The following is a 27,801-nucleotide window of genomic DNA, read 5'->3' on the forward strand; positions in this document are numbered from 1 at the left end:
CTCATCTTCAAAGTATCTTAACTAGACCTAAAGCTTCTTACCATTTTGAAATGATGCTTGCATATTTTTGTCTTTATACTGAATCTTTCAGATGAGATCCATATAATTTTAGAATCTTGATGACCATGGCTGGCATGAATATAGCAATTATCATTTACATCTCATAATTTGTCAATTTACGATGACCAATTTGTTTCATTCTCATTTTGCAATTGAGAGGTATGTTATTACATCATCCTAAGTCCTTATAACATTTTTCATATTTGAGAGATATATTCAGCTGTACAAATAGGATTTTCCTCCCCTTTAGCCCCACAGTTCTCGGTGCGGGAGGGGCAGGTGCAGCGGGTGAAGGAGGAAGCAAATGCTGTTGCATCCACAGACAAGATATTAGATTGCTCCCTTAATGCTTACGTAATGAATGATTTTGTGATAGCACTTTGCTTCAATCCTGAATTCCTTTGCTCTGAGCAATACATGTCTCTTCATTTACACAGAAGCACATATAAAGTAGCTTTATACTGAGTTATACCATTGGTCCATCTATCCCAGTATTGTCTACTCTGATTGTTGATGGCTTTCACAGCGGTCTTTCTCAGTCCTGCTACCTGAAATCCTTGAACTGAAGGTGCCAGGGATTGAATTCAGCATTTGGTTAGTGTGGATACATTTGAAACGCAACATTCCCCTTCTTCCATATATTCTGTATTGCCATTCTAGGGACTGGTGGCATCTGAAAGGGAATTGCAATAAATGATAATGTTTCTTGTCTGGCTATAGCATCACTGAAGGTGCAGCATGATCATTTTGCCAGGTGGTCTACTAAAGCACAGTCACCTATGTCTACATCTTCTGTCAGCGCAAGCCTAAAGTGGATCTGGGCCAAGTTGTCTGAATGCTGCCTTTAGAAATGATCACTTCCTCTGGCTTAAATTACAGCTTGGCAGCCGCAAGCATATAATGAAAAGCCTAACAAAGCTTTCAGCTGTTCTCTTTCCAACCCACTTCATGAATCACTGTGCAGTTCTCAAGAGGATGACACACTTCAGTCCTCCAGGCTAGTGTGGTCTAGTAGCTAGTTGCAGGGGAGATGTGTGGGGAACCAGATGGGCTGTGGGTTGTGGAGCAGCTGCTTTTAGATTTGTTCGTCTGAGGAATGTCGAAGTAAATAACTGAAGGCCATATTGGGCACTTGCTATTTTACTGTTGCCAATAAATTTATGGGGGAAAGCTTTGATCTTGGTCATTTGTAAAATATAATACTTCTGTTAATGAGAAGTCAGTGTGTACCCCCTTCCCTCCTGTCCTGGGTAGTTGGTAGCCAGTATTATACCTGCTACGTAACCATAACATTATGGTAGTTCAGGATTTATTGAAACAGTTTCTTTTTAATTCAGTCAAACTTTCAGTAGAGAGTGCCACTTATCAGGCTGTTTTAGCAGTTAAATTCACAGAATTATTGCAGAATTATTTTGTAGGATTATGGAAACTTGTTTATTTATTTTCATGTTTATCTTACCCTGCATCAAATCAAGTGACCACAAGGGTGGGACACATCAATTATTAAAAACAACATCAATAAAAAATTGAGAACAGTATACAGTTCATAAATATTATAACTGCTCTCTCCAAGTATCAGTGGCTGAGTACCCTACATCATTAAAAATCTGGATAAAGAGGTAAGTTTTAACTTGGTGCTGAAATCCAACCAGCGTAGACACCAACCTAAATTCAAGGTGGAGGGCATTCCACAACTTTCCACAGGTCTCTTCACAAGTCTCAGGTGTATGAAGCCCACTTGGTGATGGAATAGTGAGCATGGCATCTCCAGCAGGCAGGATAATATAGGATGAAGTGCTCCTTTAGGTAACCTAACCCTAAATTTTTTAGATCATTATAAGTCAGCATTAAAACCTTAAAATAAGCACAGTAGCATATTGGCAGACTGTACAAACTCTTCAGAACTGGTGTTATATGAACTAAACTGGCTGAACCACTCAATACTCTTGCCATGGTGGTCTTCCCCTGCTACAACTTCTGAACCATTTTCAAGAGCAGAGCCCCACATAGAATATGTTAGAGTAATCTAACTTGGAAGTTACCAGACTGCAGGATCCTGCTGCCAGGCTATCACCGTCTAAGAATGGCTGTAGCTGGCAAGCAAACTGCAGCTACTAATAGGTGTTCCAAGACACGTGAATCCAAGGGCACCTCCAGATGCCATCAGAAGGAGTGCAGCTCCCTCCAGAATATGCCATCTATCCAGTTCTTGAACACAAGAATCTCCTGTCAACAGGATTGCGACCTTGTCAGGATTCAGCTTCAGTTTTGGCTGTCATCCAACCCATTACTGCTTCCAGACATCCCTCCAACAACTGCACAAGCTCCCCTGACTCAGATGATATGTAAAGACAGTGATTGGTATCAGTGTATTTATGGAATAATACTCCAAGCACAGTGGGCCTCAACTTATTCTCACTTTACTGACACAATCACGACCTTAGGTGCATGGCCAATAAGTAAGTAAATAAATGGTGAGCTGGGAAAACCCACCATGGAAAGAGTTTTAAAGCCCTCCATCTCACTTACTAGGCTTTGGGAGGGAGCTTGAAGGGCCGTGAGATGCTTTCAGAGCCCTCCTGCCTCCTTCCCAGATACCTTGCTTACTGTGCATTGGGAATGAGGTTCTGGGAAAGTCCTAAGAGCCTAGTAAGTGAGACAGAGGGCAAATCCAACTCTGGACAGGTGGGGTGGGGGGTGCACCAGGGGTGGGGTGGGGGTTCCTGGCTTTACGCAATGGCAAGAGCTTTTTGATTCATCTGTCTCGCTTACCTGGCTCTGGGAGCATCCCAAGGCTTGTGCAGTAAGTGAGGCAGAGGGCAAGGCCTGCTCCAGACAAGTTGAGAGTGGTTCCTGGGAATCCTGGCTTCACACAATTTTGCCTTTGCATGTGGACTTGTAGAACTGAACCCTCATGTAAGTGGCAGGTCCACTGTACCTTGAAGAACTCTCAGAATGACTGTAACATCTATTTAAACAGCATGGGGGACAGTATGGAATTGTCTTGGTGCCATTCTCTGGAAACAGCCCTGTAGGTAGAAGTTGAACCTCTGTTTCACCATGTTTCTGACTTCCAGCTACAGAACTGATTCAGAAGGAAACAGTGGTCAGTGCTATCAAAAGCCACCAATAAGTCTAGGAGACTTAGCAGGGTTGCATTCCCCTAGTACAGGTCAGTCAGATCCACCAAGGTTATTTCAGTACTAAAACTGGGCCTGAAGCCAGACTGAAATTGGTCTAGACCATCCCTTGTAAAATATGTATTCCTTAAGTAATACTGGAAAGTGTTTCTGCCGTTTTATTACAGCACATTTATTGTCAGTATAAGACTCAGTTGCTAGCATTTCTACTTAAAGGATTCATGGTTAAGATATCTCTTGATGGGGCCTGTTTATGCATGATAAAATTGCATTTGTCTTTTTTGCTTCATATGCAAATGGGAGGAGACCAATACACACATCTGCCATAATTACATGTGGTAGGAACTTTCTGCCAATCATATACACGTGACAAAATATACATGGGTTTGCCATATACTACTGCATAAATGCTCTTCCTGTGGCTTTATTATTAGTTAGTGTTGACAGTAGTGCCCTAGATGGACCATTCCTCTGCTTCAACTAGAAAGCATTTCCAAATATAATTCCATTATGTCCTTCAAATGCATATTTTGTACTGCAGCTCAAAAATGTGTAAGATATATTTTTGTCATTTGAAAGTCTTATGTTTACATAGTTTGCAGATCTGGAATGTTAAGATTTAGATATTAAAAAAACCCCAGTGATAGATGGCTTTGTGACATAGACTAACAAATGTACTTAACGTTTCAGTTTATCTTTATTAGAGGAATTCGACTGCAGCTGTAATGAACTAGAGTCTCTACCTCCCACCATTGGCTACTTGCACAGTCTGCGGACACTAGCTGTAGATGAAAATTTCCTGCCTGAACTGCCTAGAGAAGTAAGGATATATTATGAAATATGATTACTTGAAAATTTCCCTGTCTTTATCCAGAATAAATTTACACTGAAGGCACTATTACCGAATCAGAGTTTGTTCTCAATACAAAAGGACAATATTCACATAAGAATGATGAATTTCAAACATTTTTAATTTCTAAAGTTTTGTATCAGCTTGTAAATGTTACATCATACTTTGAAAATAGGGCAATTTGGAAGTTAACAATCCAGTGCAACCATTAGGTAACAATTTATTTCTTCAGGGAACAGTGCCCACAAGGAGGAGTCAGTATGCTGGCCACTCCTTTGCCACAATGCTTTCTGTACACATTTCTACTCTTTTTTACTGAGGATGCTTCCAACACGTTCAGGAGCTTCAGGCTGATGTCATTCTTGGTGCACCATCTTCATTCCCAGAACTGTTTTATGAAGACATGACGAACCAAGTAGACTGGGACCTATGGTTACAATTTTTCATCTTCATGTGAACCTTTCCTAACTGAGAGCTTGGAAATTGAACAGCAGTGGTTTTATCAATTTGGTGCAGCTGAGGTTGTTAGACATAATGCCCAAAATTGATTAACTTGTCTGCAAGATGGTATCTGGTAACTAGTTCTACTAGAATACACAGTTGATTTCCTTACACAGTGTAATGGTGTGGGAACAGAGCTTTTAAAGGCAAGCCTTTCAGTGTTTGAGTTTATTTAAACTGGGGTTAAAAACCCCCCAGACATTTTTGGAAATTACCTTGCTTGCAAGGGTTTTTGGTTTCTAATGTGTGCATTCACTTAACCCTATAGTGGGTCAAAGGTTTCCAACTTGGAATCATAATGCAGTTCTCATTGATCAATATGTTGAGCATATGAGATTATCAGTATTGGGATTCATTCGGATATAAAGGGTTGAGTACATTCTAAAAGAATAAAAGGCATATCCACTCCCAATTGGTGGCAACTTGTTACCCTTAGGTTAGGATTCAAATGATTCTTGCATGAGTCTGTTCCTCTTTGGCTTTCTGATTATTGGTTGACTATTGTTTTTGTATTTATTTGTTTTGATTTTGCATTGGTTTAAGTCTTTATACCTTGTATGTGAATAGAAATACATTTTATAAATAAATAAAATAAAATATGTTATGCTAGATTTGAAACACCACCTTCACTCAGTTTGTTGCACATTGTCTTCTATCCCTCTGAATAAATTGTCTGTTAGTGTTGTATAAGTTGTGGACAAAATATGCAGGAACAGAGAAATAGTTCCAAAGGGGGCTCTCCATGCAAATATCAAATCTGGGCAAAAGCTGCAAAGTGAAAACGTTCCATCCTAGGGGGAGATGAAGTCAATTTCTCAACCTGTGTTATAATCCAGAGCAGCTGACACTAACGAATCTGGCTTCTAAAAGCATAATTCCAACTCCTGTCAGTCAAAAGTATGGGTTTTGCAGCCAAGTCCAGTGTTCTTTGTCACAATCTTTGCCAGGTTCTTGGTTAAAGCTTTGGTATGATGGTGATAAAGAACCACTCAATCTAAGCAACAGCAGTTTCTGTAGCTTGAATGCAGGAATACTCATTCAAGGCATTTGCAAAGCAGTGACACGAGTTCAAGCCACACATCTGTTAAACACTATAGATCATTTTTACATTCTTCTCCCACATCACATCACTTCATCAGAAAATGTCTAAAATATACAAGGCTCAAGCCTAGCTTCTGCTCACATCCACATTGCATATCTTGAGAAATGGGTGATATTGGCATGGGAATAAATTGTATCATGTACCTTGTGGCTTGTATCTTCTGTTGTGACATATATGTTGGAGTGGTTTTCAAGTGGCTTATACTGCATTACATCATAGCTTAGGTGATGTCAGGGGAGGCCTTAAGGTGCCACATCTCCGTCCCGACAGACATTTCTGTGAGGCAGTTACTTAGAAAGGCTTGGTAACCTAAGGGAGTAGTTTTCATATAACATAGAGGGAGTAGCATCTAGATGATAAGTGGTGGGTGGGATTTACGTGTACTTAACATTGGGATCTAAGTTTTTCATGGGTAATGAATGCAAAGGTATGTGATTTGTAAAAGAGGGTTCCATGTGTACTTGCAAGGCTCTATACTTTATGCACTGCTAATGCATGATAATGCGACTACCATGGAGCATGGAGTTTCTTCCATAAATGATCTAAATAGGTCAAATTAGGATGTGTTTAAAAAGGTAAAGGTACCCCTGACCGTTAGGTCCAGTTGCAGATGAGGTTTAGGATGACTTAATTAGGCTAGAGGTCAGACAAAGAGAAAAGCATTCATATTTTCTGGAATTTTTATACTGCTTGGTGCTTTTATATAATTAAGTTATTTTAAAGATGTAACTAAGCTACCTATATAGATGGCAATTCTGGTGACATAGCCCATGCCTTAACAATTGTTTTTGACGCCTACAGATTGGAAGTTGTAAGAATGTAACAGTTATGTCTCTGCGCTCTAACAAACTGGAATTTCTTCCTGATGAGATTGGACAAATGCAGAAACTCAGAGTCTTAAACTTGAGTGACAACAGGTAATGTTTTTATTATTTTAGATTTCTTGCATAATCAGTGCTCTTTTGAACCGAGAACTGTTCAAAATGTATCCTAACATTTTTCTCTTAAAGCATTGCCAGATTATCAGCTGACAGAACAACATATGTGCAGATATGTTAATTTGTTTCATGGGATGCAGACAGCTTTTCTCAAGGAAGCATTTCTCTTTTTCATTAGTTGAACAACAGCAGTGACATTATTGTTGGCATAAAGTTATTTAGGTGCTGCACAAAGTTTATTAAATAGCACAATACCTTCCAGAGGTTTACAAACTAATGGATGTAATTAAAAAGGAGAAGGAACAAGGACACAGTTGCTCTAAACCATGTAGCGTAGAGAGAAAAGAGAAATGTCAAAAACGTTTCTGGTTTAGAAAGCCACAAGAGGCTACTTCATCAAAGGAGGAAGGCAGAGCTAAAACTGGGTTCCTCCCAGTGGAGGTTCTACAAACCTCTGGTGTCCAACTCGCAGAACAGGATGACCTTCTCCTCTGAATGAGAATTACATTTAATTCATAAAGAAGAATGTAAACATTTGATAAATGTTGCAGATAGTCTCTCTCTCTCTCTCTTTTTTTTGCTTAAATATTTCAGGTCATTTTATGAATAATATGTCATCAACTGACATTTTCCAGAGGCTGCAGTAATTAAAGCCGAAATCCTATGATTCATTTAACTGAAAAGGGTAGCAAAAAAAATTTAACTTCAACTAATTTAAACATCCCTGTTCTTCTTGTTGGAACTAATGAGAGTTTTCTATATAGCACTTGTTTCCCCCCACATGAAGTCATTTAAAACACAAAAGTGGGAATAATTTCACAGAATCAGCATACTGATATTGTGATTTAATTTTCATTTAGCATGAACCATGTTTGTAAATGTAGTGCCCTAATAGGGTTACAGGGTCTTGAAATCAAACATTCTGGTACTTGGATGGGGCCTGTGTTATATGGAATGTAAAGGGTTAAAAGGTAACTGGCTGCAACCATTGCTCCTCCTGTGATTCAGTGAGTAGGATTTATGGTATGTTTGTGTGTGTTTTTAGCTCTCTACCTGTTCAGTTCTATGTAAGCTGGACTCAGAACTAGTCCTGTTTATTGTCCGCTTCATAAAGCAACTGTCTTTCTGTCCCCTTGGAGTCTTCTGTAGTGCACGGTTAACAGGAAGGTATGCAACTGAATAAGTAGATACATAAAGAGGGACCCAGTTAAGAATATTTTGTGGTTCCTGTTTCTGCTGACATCCCAGCCCAAGGGTTATGCCAGAAATACAGTTTCCAAGAAGCTGGTGTGTCAGGACAATGTGCACCACAACTGGAGAAAATGGAAGCTGAGCTCTGAAGTATAAAGCTTTTCTGGTGGAACAGATATAAAGGACAGCAGGTTCCAAACTGCCCTATTTCTGCATGTTGTTAGTGAAGAGGCTAGGGAGGGTGTCAGAATGAGATTTATGATGGACACAAGGGAAAAGCATTAATCCCAGTGTCACAGATTTAAAGATGCTTGCCCTGCAGTGAGAGGGCACTTTCATAGGAGACTGCTAAGCTTGCCCTCATGTTTGAGCACATATCCAGCATAACAATGAAAGCTATTCCTAAAAAAAGCACAAGCCTTTATTAATTCTTTTGTAAATGCATGCTAGCGTGAAAGTGATTCATAAGGATTTTATTCTGGTAGCAGTCAAAAGTGAGACATTTAGCAGCTGGAAGACATTTGCAGGGTTTCCTTGCAGCAATGGTGTTCTTGAGTTTGGAATACTGCCTTGGCTAAAAACTTAACACATAACAATAGATTAGGTAGGGGGTATACACACGCACACGCACACACACACACAAACACACGTGTGTGTGTGTGTGTGTGTGTGTGTGTGTGAGAGAGAGAGAGAGAGAGAGAGAGAGAGAGAGAGAGAGAATATCTTCTCTGAGTATTTAGGAAATTAAATTATGTATACATTTTTAACTGGGAAAATATTCTTTGAAAAAGAATCAAGTATTTCCATAAAGATGCCTTTTAAAAGCAATTCAAGAGGATGACCAAAGTTGAAATTGCTGTCATCTGACTGTTAAAATGCTGCATAAATATCTTGACAATGTTTAAGTAAATACTCAAGTTGTCCCAATTTTGTTATTTTTACAGATTGAAAAATTTGCCTATCACTTTTACAAAACTTAAAGAACTTGCAGCTTTGTGGCTTTCAGACAACCAGGTAAAGATTTTAATGTCTGTTCTCATTTTAACAGCTAAATAAAAGGGCAGCAAGCTCAGCTGTATTTGTATTTGTAAAATATTTATGGTGAACTTAAAAGTGTTTAAACCTGTTAAAGTAGATGATGCTTTCTGGAGGGGGGAATAAAAATTATGAGTATAATGCAAAATTGTTCATAGCATCTCAAGTTCTGCTTTCTTCAAGTTCATCCGTATCATCAGATCTCCCAGCAAACCCCCAAATATTTTGAAGCACCAAGCAGTGCTAGCCCTACTGTTAGGCAGAGTGCAGTGACATGGGGAAGCAGTGAGATGTTGGGCGGCAAGAATTTACTAGTTCAAATAGCAACCTTTTTATGTATTTATTTCCTTCTGTACAATGTGATGGGTGTTTCACAAGGGAGGGTGCTTAAGCCCAAGACCTGTTGAGTCTAACCACCTGTTGGTGATGGGGAACCTCTGATCCACAGGCCTAATTTTGGTCTAGCCATACCCACCTGCCATCACATACAATGTGGAGTATTTGGCAGTTAAAGATATGCCTGGGCTGAAAGGGATTTTGCAGAGAGTGACTCTCAGCTGATCACCGGTGCCAACAAAGCCCTATATGTTGTAAGCGACAAACATCAGTAGAGTATCAAGGCTTGCAAAGTACTATGCTTTTCCCTGCAGAGTTTGATTTCATTCTGACACCAGGTGTTTCAGAGGTTGGCAGCCCTTTCCAACTGTCAGACGTGGCCCATAGAAGGTTGGGGAAAGTAAGGTTCTGCCCCACTGGCTGGATCCAGTTCTCCATCGTTGTCATATAAAAGGAGGGTGGAGTCTTCTATCTATGATAGAACTGTGGCATTGTAGAGATGTTACAGGAAGGACAGTGTTTATGTAAATGTAAAACAGATAATCAGTATGCAGGCTTCTGGATCATACTCTTAGTTTTAAGGATACCACAATTTCTTCTTTAGGACAAAAGGGTGGTAGCATATAGAACAGTACTGTATCTAAGTAATAAGAAAACAACACAGCGCCATCTGTTGGTTGGAGCTGCTATTTCCTAATCATTACAATGCAATTTAATACCTAGAAATTATGTAGTTAGTATTGTTTTGATCAAGAATGTTAATTACAATGCTCATTGTAATGGGACACTATTTGTTAGTGTACATGATAATTTTAGATGCCATCATTTTGGAGTTATTGTAATGTTGTTTGCTTTGAATTTGCAGTCCAAGGCCCTTATCCCTCTTCAAACTGAGGCACATCCAGAAACAAAGCAAAGAGTACTGACCAACTACATGTTTCCTCAGCAACCTCGTGGTGATGAAGGTACTTATCAAAAAAAAAAGGAAAGCTATTCAGTAAATAATCAATGTTGACTTAAGTATTCTAAACAATTATTCTATAGATAGTTGTTGTTTTACAATACAAACCACTCCCTTCCCCACTTTTAACTTTCATTTTTGATTAACCATGGCAATGAAAGCTAGTGCCTGATTTGGCAGGGCTGCTAGGAATTCATGGGGGCATGACCAATGAGTGGTCACTGGACTGTGGCCAAGTTATTCTGGTTTTCTCACCATCCTCCTCCCTTGCTGTGGATACTTAGGCATTGCAGTTTTACAAACAGCACCTAACACAATTGAAAAGCGTCAGAAGGCGTCCCTGCTGTCACAGTTGCTTTCTTCTTAAAGATAGGTTGTGTGGTCCCCACCTGTTCTGGTTGTCTCCCTATCCTCCCATGAAAAAGGACTGTTAACAATATATTTACAGACTGTGGGAAAAGATTGTTTCCCAGTTTATTAACTTCTACATTCCCCAGTTTATTAATTTCTACATCTTTTCCCGCCAGAATGTGAAATAAGGTAAAGGGATATTAAGTAGACTAGGACCTGGGAGACCAGGATTAAACTCAGCCACAAAACTCACTGTGTGACCTTGGACCAGTCACTGTATCTCAACCTAACCCACCTCGCAGGGTTGTAGTGAGGGTAACATGGGGAAAAGAAGACCCATGAATACCACCTTGAGCTTCAAATAAAAATGCTACCTCCTGCCTGCCTATCCCTGATTTTGAATTTGGGGGATAGGCTTCGAATAATGGACACAATTCAGGCATACAAACATTTGACTTGTAGGTCCTCAGCAAATCCAATATGTGACAACTGTCTGTTGGAACTGTGCTCCTGTACTACATATAGACTCTGCACACTGAGTTCTCATCTGCAGCGTCCTACTTTTTAAATAGCATTTTAAATTTGTTTTACAGTCTTTTTATCCTCACAACGACATGGTTGCTTTGATCACAGTTCAACAAAAAGAGCAGTACTACCCCCTTCAAGACTAACACATTTATTATGGCACAAGTTTTCATGTCAGTTTCTTCATTATTGGTAATCCATGAAAGTAATAATACATTTGCTAGCCTTTAAAGTGCTACTGGACTGTTGTTTTGTTTCTGCCGGCCCTTTGTTGAAAGTGTACCAGAGTAATATACCCCATGCCATACAATGAGCCTGTGACAGAAAATGGGTGGTGATCTTCTGGTGGGCTAGCTTTAAAAAAGATGGTAAAGAAAAGGCCAATAATTCTTGGTAATCAATGAAAGTTTCATTTCTGCTGTAAACCATTGTGGTTAGAAGTTAGAAACTGGCTCTGGATTGCCAGAACATCATATCAAATGAATTTGCTGAACTTTAGGCAAGTTGGTAGCTGGGAAAGGGTGTATGTTTGCATGGACAAAAATCAAGAGTGACCTTAGCTCACAGCCCCAAGCATGCTCATACTGGGCTAACTTGAGGCCTACATGCTTTTGACTATTTGCACCCACAGATGTTATTTATTTAAAATAAATAATTTAAGATTTGTACAGCACAGTGTTTCCAGTTCAGAGTTATTTGGTTGTTTAAGTTGATATTGTGGGTAAAGTTTTATTACTAGGTATCTTTTGATTATGACGTTAATTTCTACTCTAACTAGATTTCCAGTCTGACAGCGATAGTTTTAATCCTACTCTATGGGAGGAGCAAAGACAGCAACGTATGACTGTTGCCTTTGAATTCGAAGAAAAAAAGGAAGAGGAGGAAAATGCAGGAAAAGTTAAGGTAACTAGGATTATCATCCTTGGTTTTTTTGTACTAAATAAGTAGGTGGTTGTTAAGTGTGTGTTTGACCAATCTAGACATGAGTAAGGCTGCAATCCTATACTCACCTATCTGAAAATAAGTCCCATTGAACTCAGTGGTGCTTACTTCGACATGCAATGGATTGCACTGCAAATCTCTTTAAGAATTTGACTGGTTTTCCTACTACCGTGATTGCACCTTCAATTGCTGGCTAGGGCACATGAAATTTCCATATGCACTGTTAAAATCTCATATTCCGCAGTAGTCAATTAGAAAGTCCTCTTTGATGGGCTGCCTCATTTAAGTGCAGTCCAGAAGTTTGCTCTTGCCTTTAAAAGTCAACCTGCTGATACGCATATTTTCTTGATGTCCTTCTCTTGATATTTGCCATAATGTCCCCTTAAAGCATGTGACATTTAGAGCTAAAGGGATTGGCACTTTTACAAATATATAGAGAGAGTAAGAATTAGATATTGCCTCACTGCAAATCTTGTTTTGCAGAACAGAAATGAAACTGATAGAAGTGAATCTTGCTGTGCTGTTTATGAGACACAATTACCAAAAGGATAACAATGTGTGATCAATAGAAACTGATGGCTTAGGTTCACAAAGACCATTTCTAATTCGCTAACTCAGAACTGTCACATCAGATGAAACAAACAGCCTTTTAAGCAGATATTTCTGCTCTGTATAAAATTGAGGGAGGGAAATAGGTTAGATTCCTTTATAAAAGCCAAGTGTAATGTGAAATGGCAGTTGCACAGGGAAAAAATATTGTAGGAGTCAAGTTAATTAACAAGTCCTGACGTAAATATCTTCTTTCAGAAGTTTAAACAAGGCACAAAAGACTTTGTAAGACACAAAAATGGCTGATCTATTGCTCATCAGATTGCTATATTTAGCCCCAAGTAATCATTCCACAGCCACCAAAATTTCAACACCTTGAATATTACATTTCAGTGACAACTGAAATTGTCACCTTAGTACAAGAGATGTTTTTTCTTGAATTTCTGTCTCCTGCACAAAAAAACTTTGCAGTCTCAGTGTTCATATGCATTTGTTCTTTCAAAACCAATGAAAGGATTCATAAGCCCATAATATAACAAACATGAAGACCACTTAGTGGGTATTCAGCTCTGTCTTTTCAATAGTATCTTCAGTGTTCACTAGAAGTATTACTTAGGTTTCCAGCCAACAAAGACAGCCCATATAGCATGCATTTTACACAATATTCTATAATACAGAAATTGTTTTCTATCTTTATATTAAAAATATGCCCAATCTGCTCTGCATTCAGAATCAGGGGTGGCCTTGACATGATGATTATATTGTAGCAAGCAAGTGCCCCTGATGTGTGTCAAAACCAAGTACTTCTAGCAGGTGTTTTGTAAAAGCATTGCCTTGATGTTTGGGGGCAAATATGTTTTACTTTAAAATGAGATTAAATTAGGTCAAGAGTCACATCTATCAGTCAAATCATTTGTTTTTGGAACAAGACTTGAAATTGATGTTAGTTGCCAGGAATAAAGAAAAATCAGACCTTTCTTTCTTGAGCTCTTACTCTATTTCCCTCTTTTATCCTACAGATATCTGAGGGGGGGGGGGAACTGCCTTACTCTTCATATAATCCTCAAACAAAAATAATACTTTATTAAAATGAAAAGTAAGATTGGGTTGTATCCAGCGGCGTCCCTCTGCTGAAAGAAGGTTCTTTGATCCAGTGGAGGTGTCTGTGAGCCAAAGGGAAGGAAGTGAGCAAAAGGGAAGGAAGTGTTTTCCATAGACTCCCCCTTTCTTCTGCAGTCCCCTTAACCACTTACATAACTGTTCCAAAGGATTCCCTGTTGAACAAATTTGGGGGAGCTGCACAGAGAAGGGAACGAGCTAAAATCGCCTTTGCCACTTTCCACTAACATGAGCTTCTGCTGGATCAAAAAGCATACTGTCAGAAAAATGAGCAATGTATCTATGGACACAGTGGGATATTAATCCATTGTATCTGACTTTTTGTGGATATCCCTTTAACAAGTAAAATATATTTTTAAAAATTAGCAAATAGAAAGCAACACGAAAACTGTATTGGTAGCTCTCTGGGACACACACACTTATGAGGGTACTAAGAGTACATTTTTGTACAGGAGAATGGCAAAAGATGTTTTAAAGCAGTGAAGAGGCTAAGTAGTTCCATGTTAAGCCATAGCCTGTGTTATTTCACTTCGCATATATTTTCACATGACAATCAACATTTCCTATACTTCTAATGTTATATAATTGAAAATCAAAACGCAATCATTTCCAGTAATGTTGCCTTTATGCCTGAAAGGTTTGAACCTTGTACAATGAGACTGTACAATTAAATGACATCTGTATAAATGTCAGTAAATAATGCTTTTTAATGGCTTTGTTCATTTCAGCTTCCATCTTCATTTTAGTAAACAACTAAAAAAAGAAACCTGCATATAAAAATATGGTTCTGTCTAATGCTGAGTGAGCAGAAAACAGCTCATACAATGTCTCTTTCCTACAGCCCTGTACTCCTTCACAATGTTTCTCTAGTAGGTCCTGAGCGGCGTGGTCTGTATCATGTGGGGCTATAGTAGTAGGGGGAAATCACACAAAACCAGGAAGAAGAATCTTGTACCAACAGCATGCAGGATTCCTCTGCCTGATTTGGTGCGTTTTCCCGCTTCTACTGTAGTCTCCTGCAATACACAGTGCAGGAGGGCTCTTGACCTTCTCAAGGGGATTTTGTGTCAAGGGTCCAGGTAGCTGCAGTGGGCAATTTCACCAGGTATCCATTTGCTTAAAAATAAGATAAACTGGGTTTCAAAACTTTGATGTCATGCTAGACAGGTGAACTTACGTTCAGCTCATCACAGTTTTTTGATTCATAGGATAAAGAGAAGCGTGTTTCTGAATGGTGGTAAAAAAATTAATTTTATCATTTTTTGTTAATTCACAAACTAGAAAAGTGATCTATTTGCCTGCGTCAGGGGTAGATAATCTTTGGCACTCAAGAGTTGCATGTGGCAGTGGTCAGGGGATGCGTAGCAGTAATAAGTGGGCCTGAAAGTGGTAGCTGTGGGCAGGATCTGGGCTTCTTTCTTTCTTTCTTTCTTTCTTTCTTTCTTTCTTTCTTTCTCTCTCTCTCTCTCTCTCTCTCTCTCTCTCTCTCACACACACACACACACACACACACACACAAACGTACATATGTACGTACAGGTGCATATACAATCCCACTTTCCCCCCAAAATAAAGATGAAAATCCACAGGAGTGCTGTCAATAATATCAGTGTAAAGCCAATTTTAATGTATTAAATAGATTTTTTAAAAGTCACACTGGTGCTAGACCTTTAGAGTACTAAACATATTAAAAAGAAATCATGTTAAATGTTTCTGTTACATTATTCTGCTTATATTAATTATATTTATTCTATCTTAAAACATAATCAAATGGTTACAGATCAGTTCAATACCTGGGTGTTTGGAGATGATTCTCATATGTTTGTCCAGTAAACATGCAAGTAATATTGGGACTCACAGTGTTTAAAGCACATACAAAATTTATTTGACATCATGGCTATCTGTGCATTGCAATATCAACTGCAGGCACCTGTCTGTTTGGCTGATATGAAGACATTTCCAGAGTGGTGAAATAATCCTTAATATTAAGGGCACAGTTCTCAATGAAATGTGTGCCCTGTAATTGGTTGGTTGCATATTCATCTAAGTTTCATAGGATTTGGTTTGTAATTTTATGTTATTTAAAATTATACATTTGGTAATAGTTCTTAATATTCATAATAACTTTATTCTGATGAGTCTTGTGAACTTTGCTTTTGGTCAAGTGTATCATTGTTTGCTGAAATGAATTTGACAGTAGAAATTAAAAAAGAAATTCTTCTATCCAGGAATATTGCACTTTGGAAGGTTTTTATCCCCAGCGGCATGCTACTTCTGAGGTAACTTTAAATGTGAAACATAAAAGACCATGAATAGAAAGGGAGTCTAGACTTCATTGGTAATTATCATTTTTAATATCAACTATGGGATTTTCTTCACCCTAATTCTATCTAGCACATCTGCGAGTATGTTTAATAGTGAAAGTTAATATTTACCTAAGATAAATTAACTTTACTCAAATTTCCTTACATAGTTAATTAGTTACACTGTATTCTTTGCAACCTTTGCAGTGCATGTAGTATTTGATTTACATCCCAGTTATTGTTAAGGTTATGTGTAAATCTTACGTATACTATGGCCCAGGTCATGTAGAAAAGCAAGTGATTAAGTTAGACCAGCAGCAATTACATTCTTTCAACTGTAAGGCAATTAGAACAATAGCAGTACTTTATTCCACACACCACTTAGTTAGTTTTCTTACTGGAGCTGTACATTTCCTTGTAACATAATATTTCACATTTGCTATTGAGATCCATGTTTGGATGTGCTTGTCTGTAATGCATACTTTATTATATTTCAACGCTCAGTGCAAGTTGCTACCATAGTTTGTTCTCTTCACATCAGTCAAGCTTTTTGAATGGTTGCCTATTAACTTGTGTCTGCATTTGAACCTTGGCTTTACATGCAATATTTTCCTTTGTAGTAAAAATTATATCACACTTTTGTACAAACACACATCCATTAAATGAGGTGGGGGCCCCTCAATTTTTATTGAATGCAATCCATTAAAATTGAAGCGTACTCAAGTCCTATTGATTTCAGAAGGATTTAGGAACATCTAATCTTTTTTGGATTGCTCACAGTCTTTTCAAATAAGCTATCACAGTGTTGTTTTATAAATCCAGAATGACTTCCCATATGCAAGTGAAGTTCTAGATTCTACCTGAGCCATTAAAGTGATATTTAGCAGTCTGAATATCAAGGTGTAATTTCAGTCCAAGTATTATTGCATTATACAGTTCTAGGCAAGTGGGAAGGAAATTGCATTCAGTCACCAATGGATTTTATTCTGCATTCACCATGTTGTAAATGACATAGGCTTTAGCATTTCAAAGGCACAGTTTTATGTTAACATTGTCTCAAATGCCTAAATTCACTGTCTCTGTGTTTTCTGTTTTGTATAGCCTTGATAATCAAAACAAGAAGTTTAATAATGGTTTTTGTTTCCTATTTGTGGTTTTAATTTATTTTGTTAAACGACTGCTCAGGTTGAAATAAACTTAAAGCGCTATCCAACTCCATACCCAGAAGATTTAAAGAATATGGTGAAATCTGTTCAAAACCTGGTGGGTAAACCTAGCCATGGAATGAGGCCTGAGAATGCAACACCAACCGTCAGTGCAGAACAAGCTGTGAAAGACAAATATGAGCACAAGTGGCCAATGACAGCAAAGGATATGTCTGTGGAGGTAACATGACAGTGTTATTTAAACAAACGGGAGCTTATTTTAAGATCAGTACAATATAGATCTCTTTATTCAGAGGGTTGTGTGTAAGCAGAAGTAGGCCGATCTATAACCCCTTTCCTTCCCTCTTACCCCCCTATTAGATATAATTTGCTTCACCTTTCAGTGCTGCCCTTCTGATTTTCTTTTTTTTATTATTGGGCAAATATCATGTAGTTCTCATACTACACAGAACAAAACGGGTATTGCCAACATTGCATGACACAGAAACTGTCAGGCCTCAGCAGGGTCTGCTGTTGATTGTCAGGTACCAAGGCTGGGGCATGGCCCAAACAGGCAAGGCTGAGGTCAGATCAATCAAATGTCTGGTGCTCCTTGCTGCAGCACACTCTAAATGCAAATACAGGAGATTCCCCTGGGAGCAATGAGAACTGATGACATCCTATCTCAGGGGGAATTGTACAGGAAGAACATGGCTTCCTGCCTGTAAACATCAAGTCCTCTCACTCTTAGGTAAACTTGCTGTATTCAAAGCACGCAGTGGCAAGAAGCTGCTTGCACTAGCAGCCCCAGGCTGTGGGCAGGGAGATGCCTTATTTTTAAAAGTTTAAAATACTTTTAAAACTTTTTTGTTATTTTTAAAAAATGCTCATTTCCATGCGGATTTTTAGGCATTTCTCAGGAATAGTGCAGAGCAGCCTTAGTTCCCTCCCAATGCACAATTGGGACAGACCAGACTGTAATGGGTCCATCCATGGATGCCCACAGGATTTCCTAGACCCGATACACTGTGTGCTTTGGGTCCCCTGAATCTCCCCACAATCTCTTGATAAGAACTGCTGTTTATGTGCCTATATTAACTTTACCGATATAAAAGGGAAAGGGGAGGCCTGAAATTGGTAGCAGAGTAAGGTGGCAGAAAACTATCAAGAAAAGCAGGTAGTGATGGGTTTTTTTAAAAAAATACTCTACCACCAACAGTACATTTGTCCAGGGCAAAATAGCTATGAGCACAAAGTACAGAATTAAGCTTCTTCCCACCTAAGATCAGACAGGCCTCTACTAGTTCAAGCAGAACTCACCTCACAGGCTGTGGTCTTTCTAGATTATCAGGAAAGTAGGCACTATTTGTTATTTTACCCTACTCAGGGTGTGTGATTCCAAGCTTGGTGAGTCCGCAAAACAGGCTTAAGAGCCACACCTTGAGAGTTTCTTCTGCCTTCATCCACAAGGTGGAGCCCAAGCCACTGACCCTATGCAGGCAGTGTCAATATGAGTACCAATTGTACTTTTTTAAACAGCATTCTATGACATTTAAAGTCACATTTGCCTGGTCAGCATTCGTGCTTGGAAGTTTTATAATTCCATGCTCCTGATAAAATTTCATCATTAAAGTATCAGTTGCTGGGCTATCTTTTTATAATATTCCACAATATTATTGCATTTTACAGGACCCATATGTACATGCTGTGAATGATATGAGGATAGGGGAACTTCGTCCCTCCATGACTGAAGCACCATTGTACCAACCTAAACTTGTCCTATTGGGCAAAGAGAAAAAAGGTACTAAGTCACTTTATAGATATTGAACGTGACAATGAAAAATGCAGCAGAATAATGTGCTGAACACTGTATTCTCTTTTTTACACTTAGCCAGAATCAAATTGGAAATTATATTTAATATGCAAAGCCAGTTGATTTAGATGCACAGCTATCTCTATTTCTCTCCTACTCCTTTTCCTTAGACTAATAGCAACTTTAAATGGTGTGAAAAGGGCAGGCTCCAGGTTCCTGGGGGCCTTGGACACAGGGTACCACTGGGCCTCTTGTCCCCTCCCTTATCTCCTCAAACTACGCTCCCTTCCATTCTTGCTCCCACCCCATACCTTTTCTGTCTGCCTGCTTTTACATTTGCATATTGCAATATTTCTGTCGTCCTCCTTTTTGCCTCAGCTTCTATTTCCTTACACCGGCTGGTATTGCTTTTTTGTCTCCCTCTCATCTTCCTTTTCATTTCGATCACTTTCTTCTCCCATGTATCACATTCTCTGCCACTTTAATGCACCTCTATGTGCCTGTGCCTGGGGAACTGAGTCTCTTCTCCCTTCCCTGCATTCCCCCCCCCCCCCGCAAAACTCTGTGGATGCCTTCCCCCCCCTTTAAACTGCCTATCTGCGTTCTCCTGTGTCAACTTGGCGTGTATGTAATGTACAGAAAAGAAATCTAAAATAGTTTCAGTACTCTCAGGACGTAGTATAGGCAGCAGTTGTTCTAAGCCCTCTTAATTTGGATAAAACCCAATTTAAATGAATGGCTCTTCCTTCTAAGCAAGAATTATGAGCAAATGGTGGGCAGGTTAGCAGCCTACTAAGTGAACAAGCCCCTCAGACCATCTGGACTGTGGGTCAGTGCCTCACTTGGGCCACCCCTAGTATTGGGCATGGGTATGAAGGTGATTAAATCCTTCCTAATCACTGCTGCTCTGACAAAACTCCCTGTGTCTTTTTAAAAAAAATAAATATTGGGAAATCTCCCATGTCACATTTGGTTTGGCCCTGAGTGTTGGATATAGTGTATAAAGAAGGCTATATATGTCATTAAAAATAAATACTAAATTATTATGTTCAGCAGTAGCCAAAATGGGGGTGGGGCGTTCAAGACAGTAGCAGTTTGGTCAGGTTTGTAAGTGTAGGAAAGGTGAAAATGGATCTTTTAAAAATACAAAAAAAAAAAAGTTCAGTCTCACAAGGCACAATGTTTATACACCGACCAATAATTGTAGATTGATACAGTCAGATGATACAGCATCTTGGCTGAAGATGGATGGGAAAGGGAGGTAGTACTGCTGTGCAAATGTCTTAGGTGTCTTTGAACATTCCCGGGGTAAGTTCATGGCTGGCTATATTTGTATGATATAGAAGTGGAAATCACATAGAAGTGGAAATCACATTTCCAAGCTAATTACCGTAGTTGTTGTATATATGTCTCTGTGTTCAATCTTCTATTCAACTATTAATTTCATATTTCTTTCTGTGCTTGTTTTAGAATCAACAGATGAATCTGAAGCAGATAAAGTTCACTGCATGAATAACAGTGTTTCTTCAGGCACCTATTCAGACTATTCACCTTCACAGGCATCTTCAGGGTCTTCTAACGCTCGTGTTAAAATGGGGTCCTTGCAGACTACAGCTAAAGATGCAGTGAATAATTCTTTGTGGGGTAACAGGTGTGTTTACTTTGTAGACCCCGGTTGAAACACTGGATCTGACCATAAAGGCATCTCAGACAGCCAAAAGTACAAAGAGTTTAAATAAAAGATGGTGGTGGTGGTGGTGATATCAACCCTCGTATTAAAACAGAAACAGACAGGAATGTCACTAGGGCCAGACTAGCAGGAGCAGCAGCATGATTGAAATGCCTTTGTTTTTTCTTTGAACTAGCAGTGCTTCCTAGGACACCTATGTGACTATGTGACATAATGTCTCAGGAAGTACTGCTAGGCTGGGAGCTGGTATACTACAAGTGTACACAAGACTTCTAAGAAGTCTGGCATTGCATACAGTTGGAGAAAACCTGCTGCACTTGGAACAACATCACACTGGCACTACTGCAAATAAGTGAAGCATTGTGCAAAAAAAGGTAAGTGTTGCAGCATCCTTGCCCCCTCAACAGCTGGAGAGGGAGAAGAGCAGAGCATCCAGAACAGAGTATGTTCTCCCCCACAACTAGGCACCTCTGCAGAAAGATCCATGTTTGTGGGCGAGAGGAAGGGCACCTTTTTCCATGTCAAGGCCCAGAGGAATTATGCCTTAGGGGTGGTAATTACTCTGGCAACTTCTACCCAAAATTCAGGTCTATCTGCAAACTTTCAGAGTAGATTACAGTAGTTGAATAGCAGTTCACTCATCTTACCCATTTTTCAGCTGACGAGAATGAAAGAGGTACAAAATGATTACGTGTCATCAAGGTTTTCTGTAGTGTCTACATTTACTCCACTGCATACAGAATCCCATATAAGCAACTTTGTCCCACCATAGATACAGACTCAGTTTTCAAAGAGACTTTCACTTTGCTTGCAGGCTCAATGCTATGTGCTTATTATCTGTCACTAGCATAGAGATTTTTATACCAGAGTTTTTTTGGAGGCAGATTTTTAGATTTATGCAAAGCCATTTTCATATACATATAAATTGTGATATTTCTCTTTTTGTGTGCTTTCTCTTTGTTCCCACTCCAAACAAGCTGAAGCTTCCATTCATTCATGGGTTAAACAAAACATGCAACAGTAAGATAGTAAGATAGTAAAAATAGTAAGATATTTATTAGCATTTTATTCTGCTGTGATAGCTTCCTTATCTAATACCAATCTTTCTTCTTGTTTTCTCCAGGCTTGTCCAATCTTTTCCTCAACCACTTGAAACAAAGCCATTGCTCAGTCAACGGGAGTCTGCTCCAGCAGGAAACTTACAACAACATAACGAGAGGCGTCCAATGAGCGACACCTTTGCTGACAGCTGGAATGATGGCTCTCACTATGATAACACGGGATTTGTAGCAGAAGAGAGCACGGTGGAGAATCCAAGCGCTAACCCCCTCTTAAGCTCTAAATCGAGAAGCACATCTGCTCACGGACGCAGGCCTTTAATTAGGCAAGACAGGATAGTTGGTATCCCCCTAGAACTTGAACAGCCTACTCTCAGAAATACACCAGAATCAGAAGTGCCTCCATCAAACCCTTGGCAGAACTGGACAAGAACCCCTAGCCCTTTTGAAGATAGGACAGCCTTTCCTTCTAAGCTGGAGAGCACCCCTACCACCAGCCCTTTACCTGAAAGGAAGGATCTTGTTAAAGATTCCGCGGAAATAGCTAGCACTTTTTCTCCAGGAACACCGTGGGAGTATCATGAGTCAAATGCTAACAGAAGTCTTGGTAATGTGTTTTCGCATATTCACTGTCGCCCGGATCCTTCTAAAAACGTCATTTCTATCAGCAAGAGCACAGAGAGGCTTTCGCCAATGATGAGGGACTTGAAAACGAATAGGTTTAAGAAGTCACAAAGTATAGATGAGATAGACATTGGCGCATATAAAGTTTATAATATACCGCTAGAGAACTATGCAGCTACTACGGACAATGCCGGTATGCATGAGAGGCCAGATAAAATGATGGGTCCAGAACATGGAATGTCTAGCATGTCCCGTAGCCAGTCTGTGCCAATGCTTGATGATGAGTTGCTGACCTATGGAAGTGTTAAGGTGCAGCAGCAGCAAAAGCCTTCTGTAACTAAAAAAGTGTACCAGTTTGACCAAAGTTTTAATCCTCAAGGATCAGTGGAAGTGAAAGCCGAAAAGAGGATTCCGCCACCTTTTCAACACACTCCAGAGTACATTCCCCAGCAGACTAAAACTGTCTCAAAGGATTTGGTTAGCCCAAGAGCCTACCGAGGGTATCCACCCATGGAGCACATGTTTTCATTCTCCCAGCCTTCTGTGAATGAGGAGACTGTCAACACTCAGTACTCAAGTCAGGGATCAAGGGCTGGGTTTTTGAGAAGAGCAGATTCATTGGCCAGTTCCACAGATATGTCAATGTATAGAAGAGTCAGTGAACCACACGAACTGCCTCAGAGCGATAGGTATAACAGACACCAGTATAGAGGACCTATGGAACGCCAAAGCAGCATGCAAGTGTCTGAATCCCAATTCCTCAAAAGAAATGGCAGGTATGAAGATGAACACCCTTCATATCAAGAAGTGAAAGCCCAATCTGGAAGTTTTCCAGTTAAAAACCTTACTCAAAGGAGGCCATTGTCTGCAAGAAGCTACAGTACAGAGAGTTATGGTACCTCCCAAACCAGGCCAGTTTCAGCTAGGCCTACAATGGCAGCTCTGTTGGAAAAGATACCATCAGACTATAACTTGGGTAACTATGGTGACAAGCCGTCAGATAACACTGATTTAAAGACAAGGCCTACCCCTGTGAAGGGAAATGAGAGCTGTGGTAAAATGCCCGCTGACTGGAGACAACAGCTACTTAGACATATAGAAGCTAGAAGGTTAGACAGGGTATGTTTGGCATTTCTCTGCAATTAATGCCTTTTAGTTTTTATATTTCTATATATCAAAAAAAAAAATCTGCTTGCAGTGATTAATATGTTATCCAGTAATAATTCCTGGATTTGTGTTCTGAATTAATAAACCATGAAATGTATTTTGTTACAGTTTATACATAATGAGTTAGAATTAGGGTTGCTTTGGGGAGCATTGGAGAAGTTCTTCCCTAATATACTGTTGTTTTTTAAAATGCATAAATGATAATCTTGGTCTTCTAGTAGTGGGTAATTTATGAAGCTTAAAGGAAATCACAAAAATAGTTTATAATTTAAATATTTGTTTTATTTGCTAGCCTTTACAGTGCATAGGAAAAATATTAAAGACAAATTCCAAAGCAAAAGTATTGGAAATATTGACTTTGGCAGGCTTATAGTTAATGGGGATACTCCAAAACTCCACAGAACTCCATAGCACAATCTTCAGTGGCTGTGTTATGAATCAGCCCATGCCCTTGTGTGCACAAAGTCAGATATGCATGTGTGAACCATCTTCATGTACCAGAACTATTGGATCATGGCAGCTATAATTAAGGATTTCTTATAGAAAATTTAGCCATTGATTAACAAATAAGCTACAATTACTTTTGTTCTGGTACCCCAATGTCTTAAATCTATGTACTTGGAAGTCAGTTGATTTACATTTAACTTCTTTCCAAGTGTGTTTAGGATAACGGGTTGAAATACGTAAAGCCCCAACAGAGACCAACTATAACTTATATTTTCTATGTTAGGAAGTGTTTGTCAATTAACATTTATTATTGGTAAATGTGCAGAGTAATTCATTGACATGAGACACAGTTTCCAAGGCGTGAAGAATTAAGAATGAGGTATTGTTTGAAATGGAGATAAGAAGTAAATGAATAAAACATCTTATAACTGATATATCCAGAAAGCATTTGGAAGGAATTCTGAGAAAAACTACATAATACATGTAATTCCATTATTTTCCTTTGAAAAAAGTCTAATATACTGTGCAGCCATTGAGGCTACAGTTTGAAGTGGAAGACTAGTACAGGAGGAAAAGGAGCTTCTTAACCTTTCCACTTTATTCCATTTGCACATCTCTCTCTCTCTCTCTCTCTCTCTCTCTCTCTCTCTCTCTCTCTCTCTCACACACACACACACACACACCAAAATTCAGGTACTCATGTTTTCCTCAGTGAAGGTTAAAGCAACTGGAGTGGGAACTTTTCAGTGGGAGAATAGTTTGAAGGGAGAAGGATTATGAAGCTGGTCTTCCATCTTAAATTGCAACCTTACTGCTGCCTTGTATAAATGGCCGGGGGGCGGGGCTTAACAAGGAACTTAAACACTCACCCTGTTGGCTGTTTTTCGATTTGCATCACCTTGTACTCGTTAAATGCTGTGTGTCTCATACAGCCTTCTTCAGTCTCAGGAACCTGTTTACCTTCAGTTAACTACTATTGGAAATAAGATGAATTATGAAAGATCAATTCATGTATAATTTTAGTCCTACAGTTCACCAGGTGCTTTCATAAAATAAGTGAAAATTGAGATTGCCAAATATGGCTGTCAAAAATGCTGAAATCATCCTGGAAAATTGGAAGCCTATAGACCTTGTTCTCAGATTTGCTTTCACAAAATTACCCTTCCTTATACTCCCAGATACATATTGGTTTGTCCATTCAGTGACTGCAATAAGTGATTATATTTCAGAAATAACCATAATGGAGCAAAAATTGTAGACAGTTTCATATCTTTTGATAGCATGTGTTTTTCAAAGAAGGTAATTCACAATTTAGCTGTGGCTCACTGAGAGCTGAACTTTCCATTCAGTAATACAAATTATCTGTTTTTATTTATTTAAAGGGGGTTGGAGAGCAGGCCAAATGAGTCTGCCAAGCGCCAATGATGAACTGATTGTCGGGTCTTGCAAAGCATTCTTGTATAGCTTTTTACAAGGTGCTTTGCAAGATCTGCTGATCAGATCATCATTGGGTCTTGTGAAGTCCTGTACACAGGGCTTTGTAGGTGCCACCAGTCAGCTGATCAGCAGTACCTGCAGACTCCCTTTCGGCTGAGGTCTTTGCCTGCCCCACACCTGATGTCATATAGAACAGTGAACCACTTAAACTAAAGAAAAGACAATTTCTTGGGCTTAGACCTGGCGTTCTCAGATTTCACCACCCTGCTGTCGCCAGAGCCCACATAAACTTGTTGGAAATTACCGACGCCTACAAGTTGTAGAATAGTGGCCTATGGAAGTGGAGTTTGGCTGACATCACTTTTCTATTGATAGCTAAACCATCTTTGGAAATTGTTTCATTATTTACCATAGCATTTTCATTGTAGCAAGGAGTTCAATACCTCAGCTTCCCTCAAGCAAAATATAGACATTTGCTCTGGAAGTATTGCAACTCATCTTCTCCACTTTAGGCAGAGTTTGTCAATCAACCCAGAGGATTTAAGTCTGACTTTAAGTGGAGAAGGCTTTTTATTTTATATTTTTCCTTTCCCACTTCTAAATACCTCTCAGAGTATTTTTACTAATCTATTGTAATTTCTTCCTTTCTGCTGTCACACAAATCTATTCACCTTCCCTTGAACCGGCCAGTTTCGTTCTACCTTTCACCCTGGTCCTTTTTATCTTCACTTCCTTCCATAACAACTTTATTCTTTTGTCTCTATCCTTTCCATTATCAGTTGGTTTATTTTTAATAATGAGTGTAAATATTAACCGTTTATCTCCCTTTCTAATTTCCTTCAGGACCTCCTCTGGCTGCTTCCCCACAGAGGAGTGAGACCTCCCTTCTCTCTTCCCCACCCTCCCCAACCTTCTCCATCTCCTGGTCACCATTATTTGGCATGCAAGGAGTTGCTAGGGTTGGCATTGGTTCAATCAAAAGACAATGGCATGGCTGGGGCGTGGGGCCAGCAAGTGAGAAGGCGCTGGGCAGGCTGTGACACTGAGGTTCTTTTGAAAATGACCCATGGCCATCTCTTGGGTCCCAGCCCCCTGTTTAAGAAAAACTGACTAGAGACTACAAAATCGCAGCAAGATAGATTTTAAAGCAAAGCTATTAGAATGAATGAATAAAAATTGCAGAAACACTATAAACCAAATTATATTTATTTTGGTGTATCAGTTAAGATCTACAGAAATTTATTTAATTGGTTCAGTTTTGGAAATCAGACATCATAAAAAAAATGTATGAAAATTTTAGCCTGGCTCTCAGATACACTGATTACTAAGAAAAATACGACAATAAGCCTTCAAATCAACAACAAAGCATTGCAAAGCATTCTCATCTCCTAAGGAATGGTCCTATTCAGGCTCTAACAAGCCTGGAACAAGAGTTTTGTGTTGCTGTTTGGAGTTCACAGGGGAAAGACAAGTGAAAAGGGTTACTTTATTTCTTCCTCACGTTTGTTGAAATCCTCTTTTGCTGTGCTTGGGTTTGGTGCTGGTTTCTAGCCCTGAACCTGAATCCTTTAATGCTGTACAGTGGGCAGGGGGGTTTCTAGAGTTTGGAAAAGGAAAAGGAAACTTAAGGTCTCCTTACACAAGCGTACACATTTCTTTATTTAAAAAAACAGAATTACTTCTTAAATACAAGTTTTCTGATATTTGTACAAAACAGCAATTTGTCAAAAAGTGTGTCACTCCCAAGTCATGTGACAATTTGGAGTCTCTGGCATGAAAGGCTGCTGCTCTTCCTCACATTTTCTTTCCCAACCTCCTGTGCCTGCAAAGGCAAATTTTATAATTTATTTTTAATGCAATTATTTTGTGCATGATTTCCCCCGTACAAAAGAGCTTTTTCAAAATATATATATTTTTAAAAAAATTACTGGGAACCAACATCCTTTCCTGTCGGCTGACAAAAGCAAAATAGGAGTAGGGGGAGTGGCAAAAAAGGGCATCACAGAAACATTGTGGAAACCTGACCATGCAGTGGGCTCCCTGGCATTAGTGGCTTCCATAAATCAGTGAGCATTCATAAGAATCAAGCTTATTCCATTGATTATTGTGATTGCTTCCAAGCTGACACTTTAGAGGTATACTTTAGAGTACTACTTCATTTGCATGGACAGGTGAAGCACAGATGTTTCAGATGTACTTCCATAGCTATGCTCACTATGGGTGGAATTCAACATTGCACCAAGGGGAGTGTCCCATCAGTACTGTTCTGTGACCAACCCAGGGCCAATTTCAGAGGGTGCAGGGAGAGGAGATAGGGGATAGCCCCATGGCACAAGCAGAAGCCCTCATACAGGCTTGCACTGATGGGTGCAATACTGCCCCGTGCATTTTACTTTTTATATTGCTGTGGGTTTTTTTGTATATATATAATCCAGAATAATTTATTCATGAAGATCATTTGCTGACTGATCTTTTTAATTACACTGTATATATTGCAAGTAGTTATTTTGCAGTGTA

At 39.3% G+C, this 27,801-nt stretch overlaps 1 protein-coding gene across 14 annotated transcripts in view; it reads left to right on the plus strand.

The window, feature by feature from the left end:
- LRRC7 (leucine rich repeat containing 7) overlaps positions 1–27,801 on the plus strand; it is a 172,062-nt gene that overhangs the window by 115,166 nt on the left and 29,095 nt on the right. For 8 of the 14 annotated variants that reach the window (XM_081915427.1, XM_081915431.1, XM_081915435.1 and 5 more), the window contains 10 exons: positions 3,891–4,020; positions 6,455–6,570; positions 8,727–8,796; positions 10,019–10,118; positions 11,769–11,893; positions 15,829–15,879; positions 17,089–17,289; positions 18,738–18,849; positions 20,332–20,512; positions 21,675–23,352. In XM_081915427.1, the coding sequence (XP_081771553.1) occupies positions 3,891–4,020; positions 6,455–6,570; positions 8,727–8,796; positions 10,019–10,118; positions 11,769–11,893; positions 15,829–15,879; positions 17,089–17,289; positions 18,738–18,849; positions 20,332–20,512; positions 21,675–23,352 (2,764 nt within the window). Of the gene's footprint in view, positions 1–3,890; positions 4,021–6,454; positions 6,571–8,726; positions 8,797–10,018; positions 10,119–11,768; positions 11,894–15,828; positions 15,939–17,088; positions 17,290–18,737; positions 18,850–20,331; positions 20,513–21,674; positions 23,353–27,801 lie in introns of those variants that run through there. The other 6 variants (XR_014169418.1, XR_014169419.1, XM_081915433.1 and 3 more) reach the window with 4 other exon arrangements.

Source organism: Podarcis melisellensis (genome assembly GCF_964234715.1).
Source record: "Podarcis melisellensis genome assembly, chromosome: 6".
Taxonomy (NCBI): domain Eukaryota; kingdom Metazoa; phylum Chordata; class Lepidosauria; order Squamata; family Lacertidae; genus Podarcis; species Podarcis melisellensis.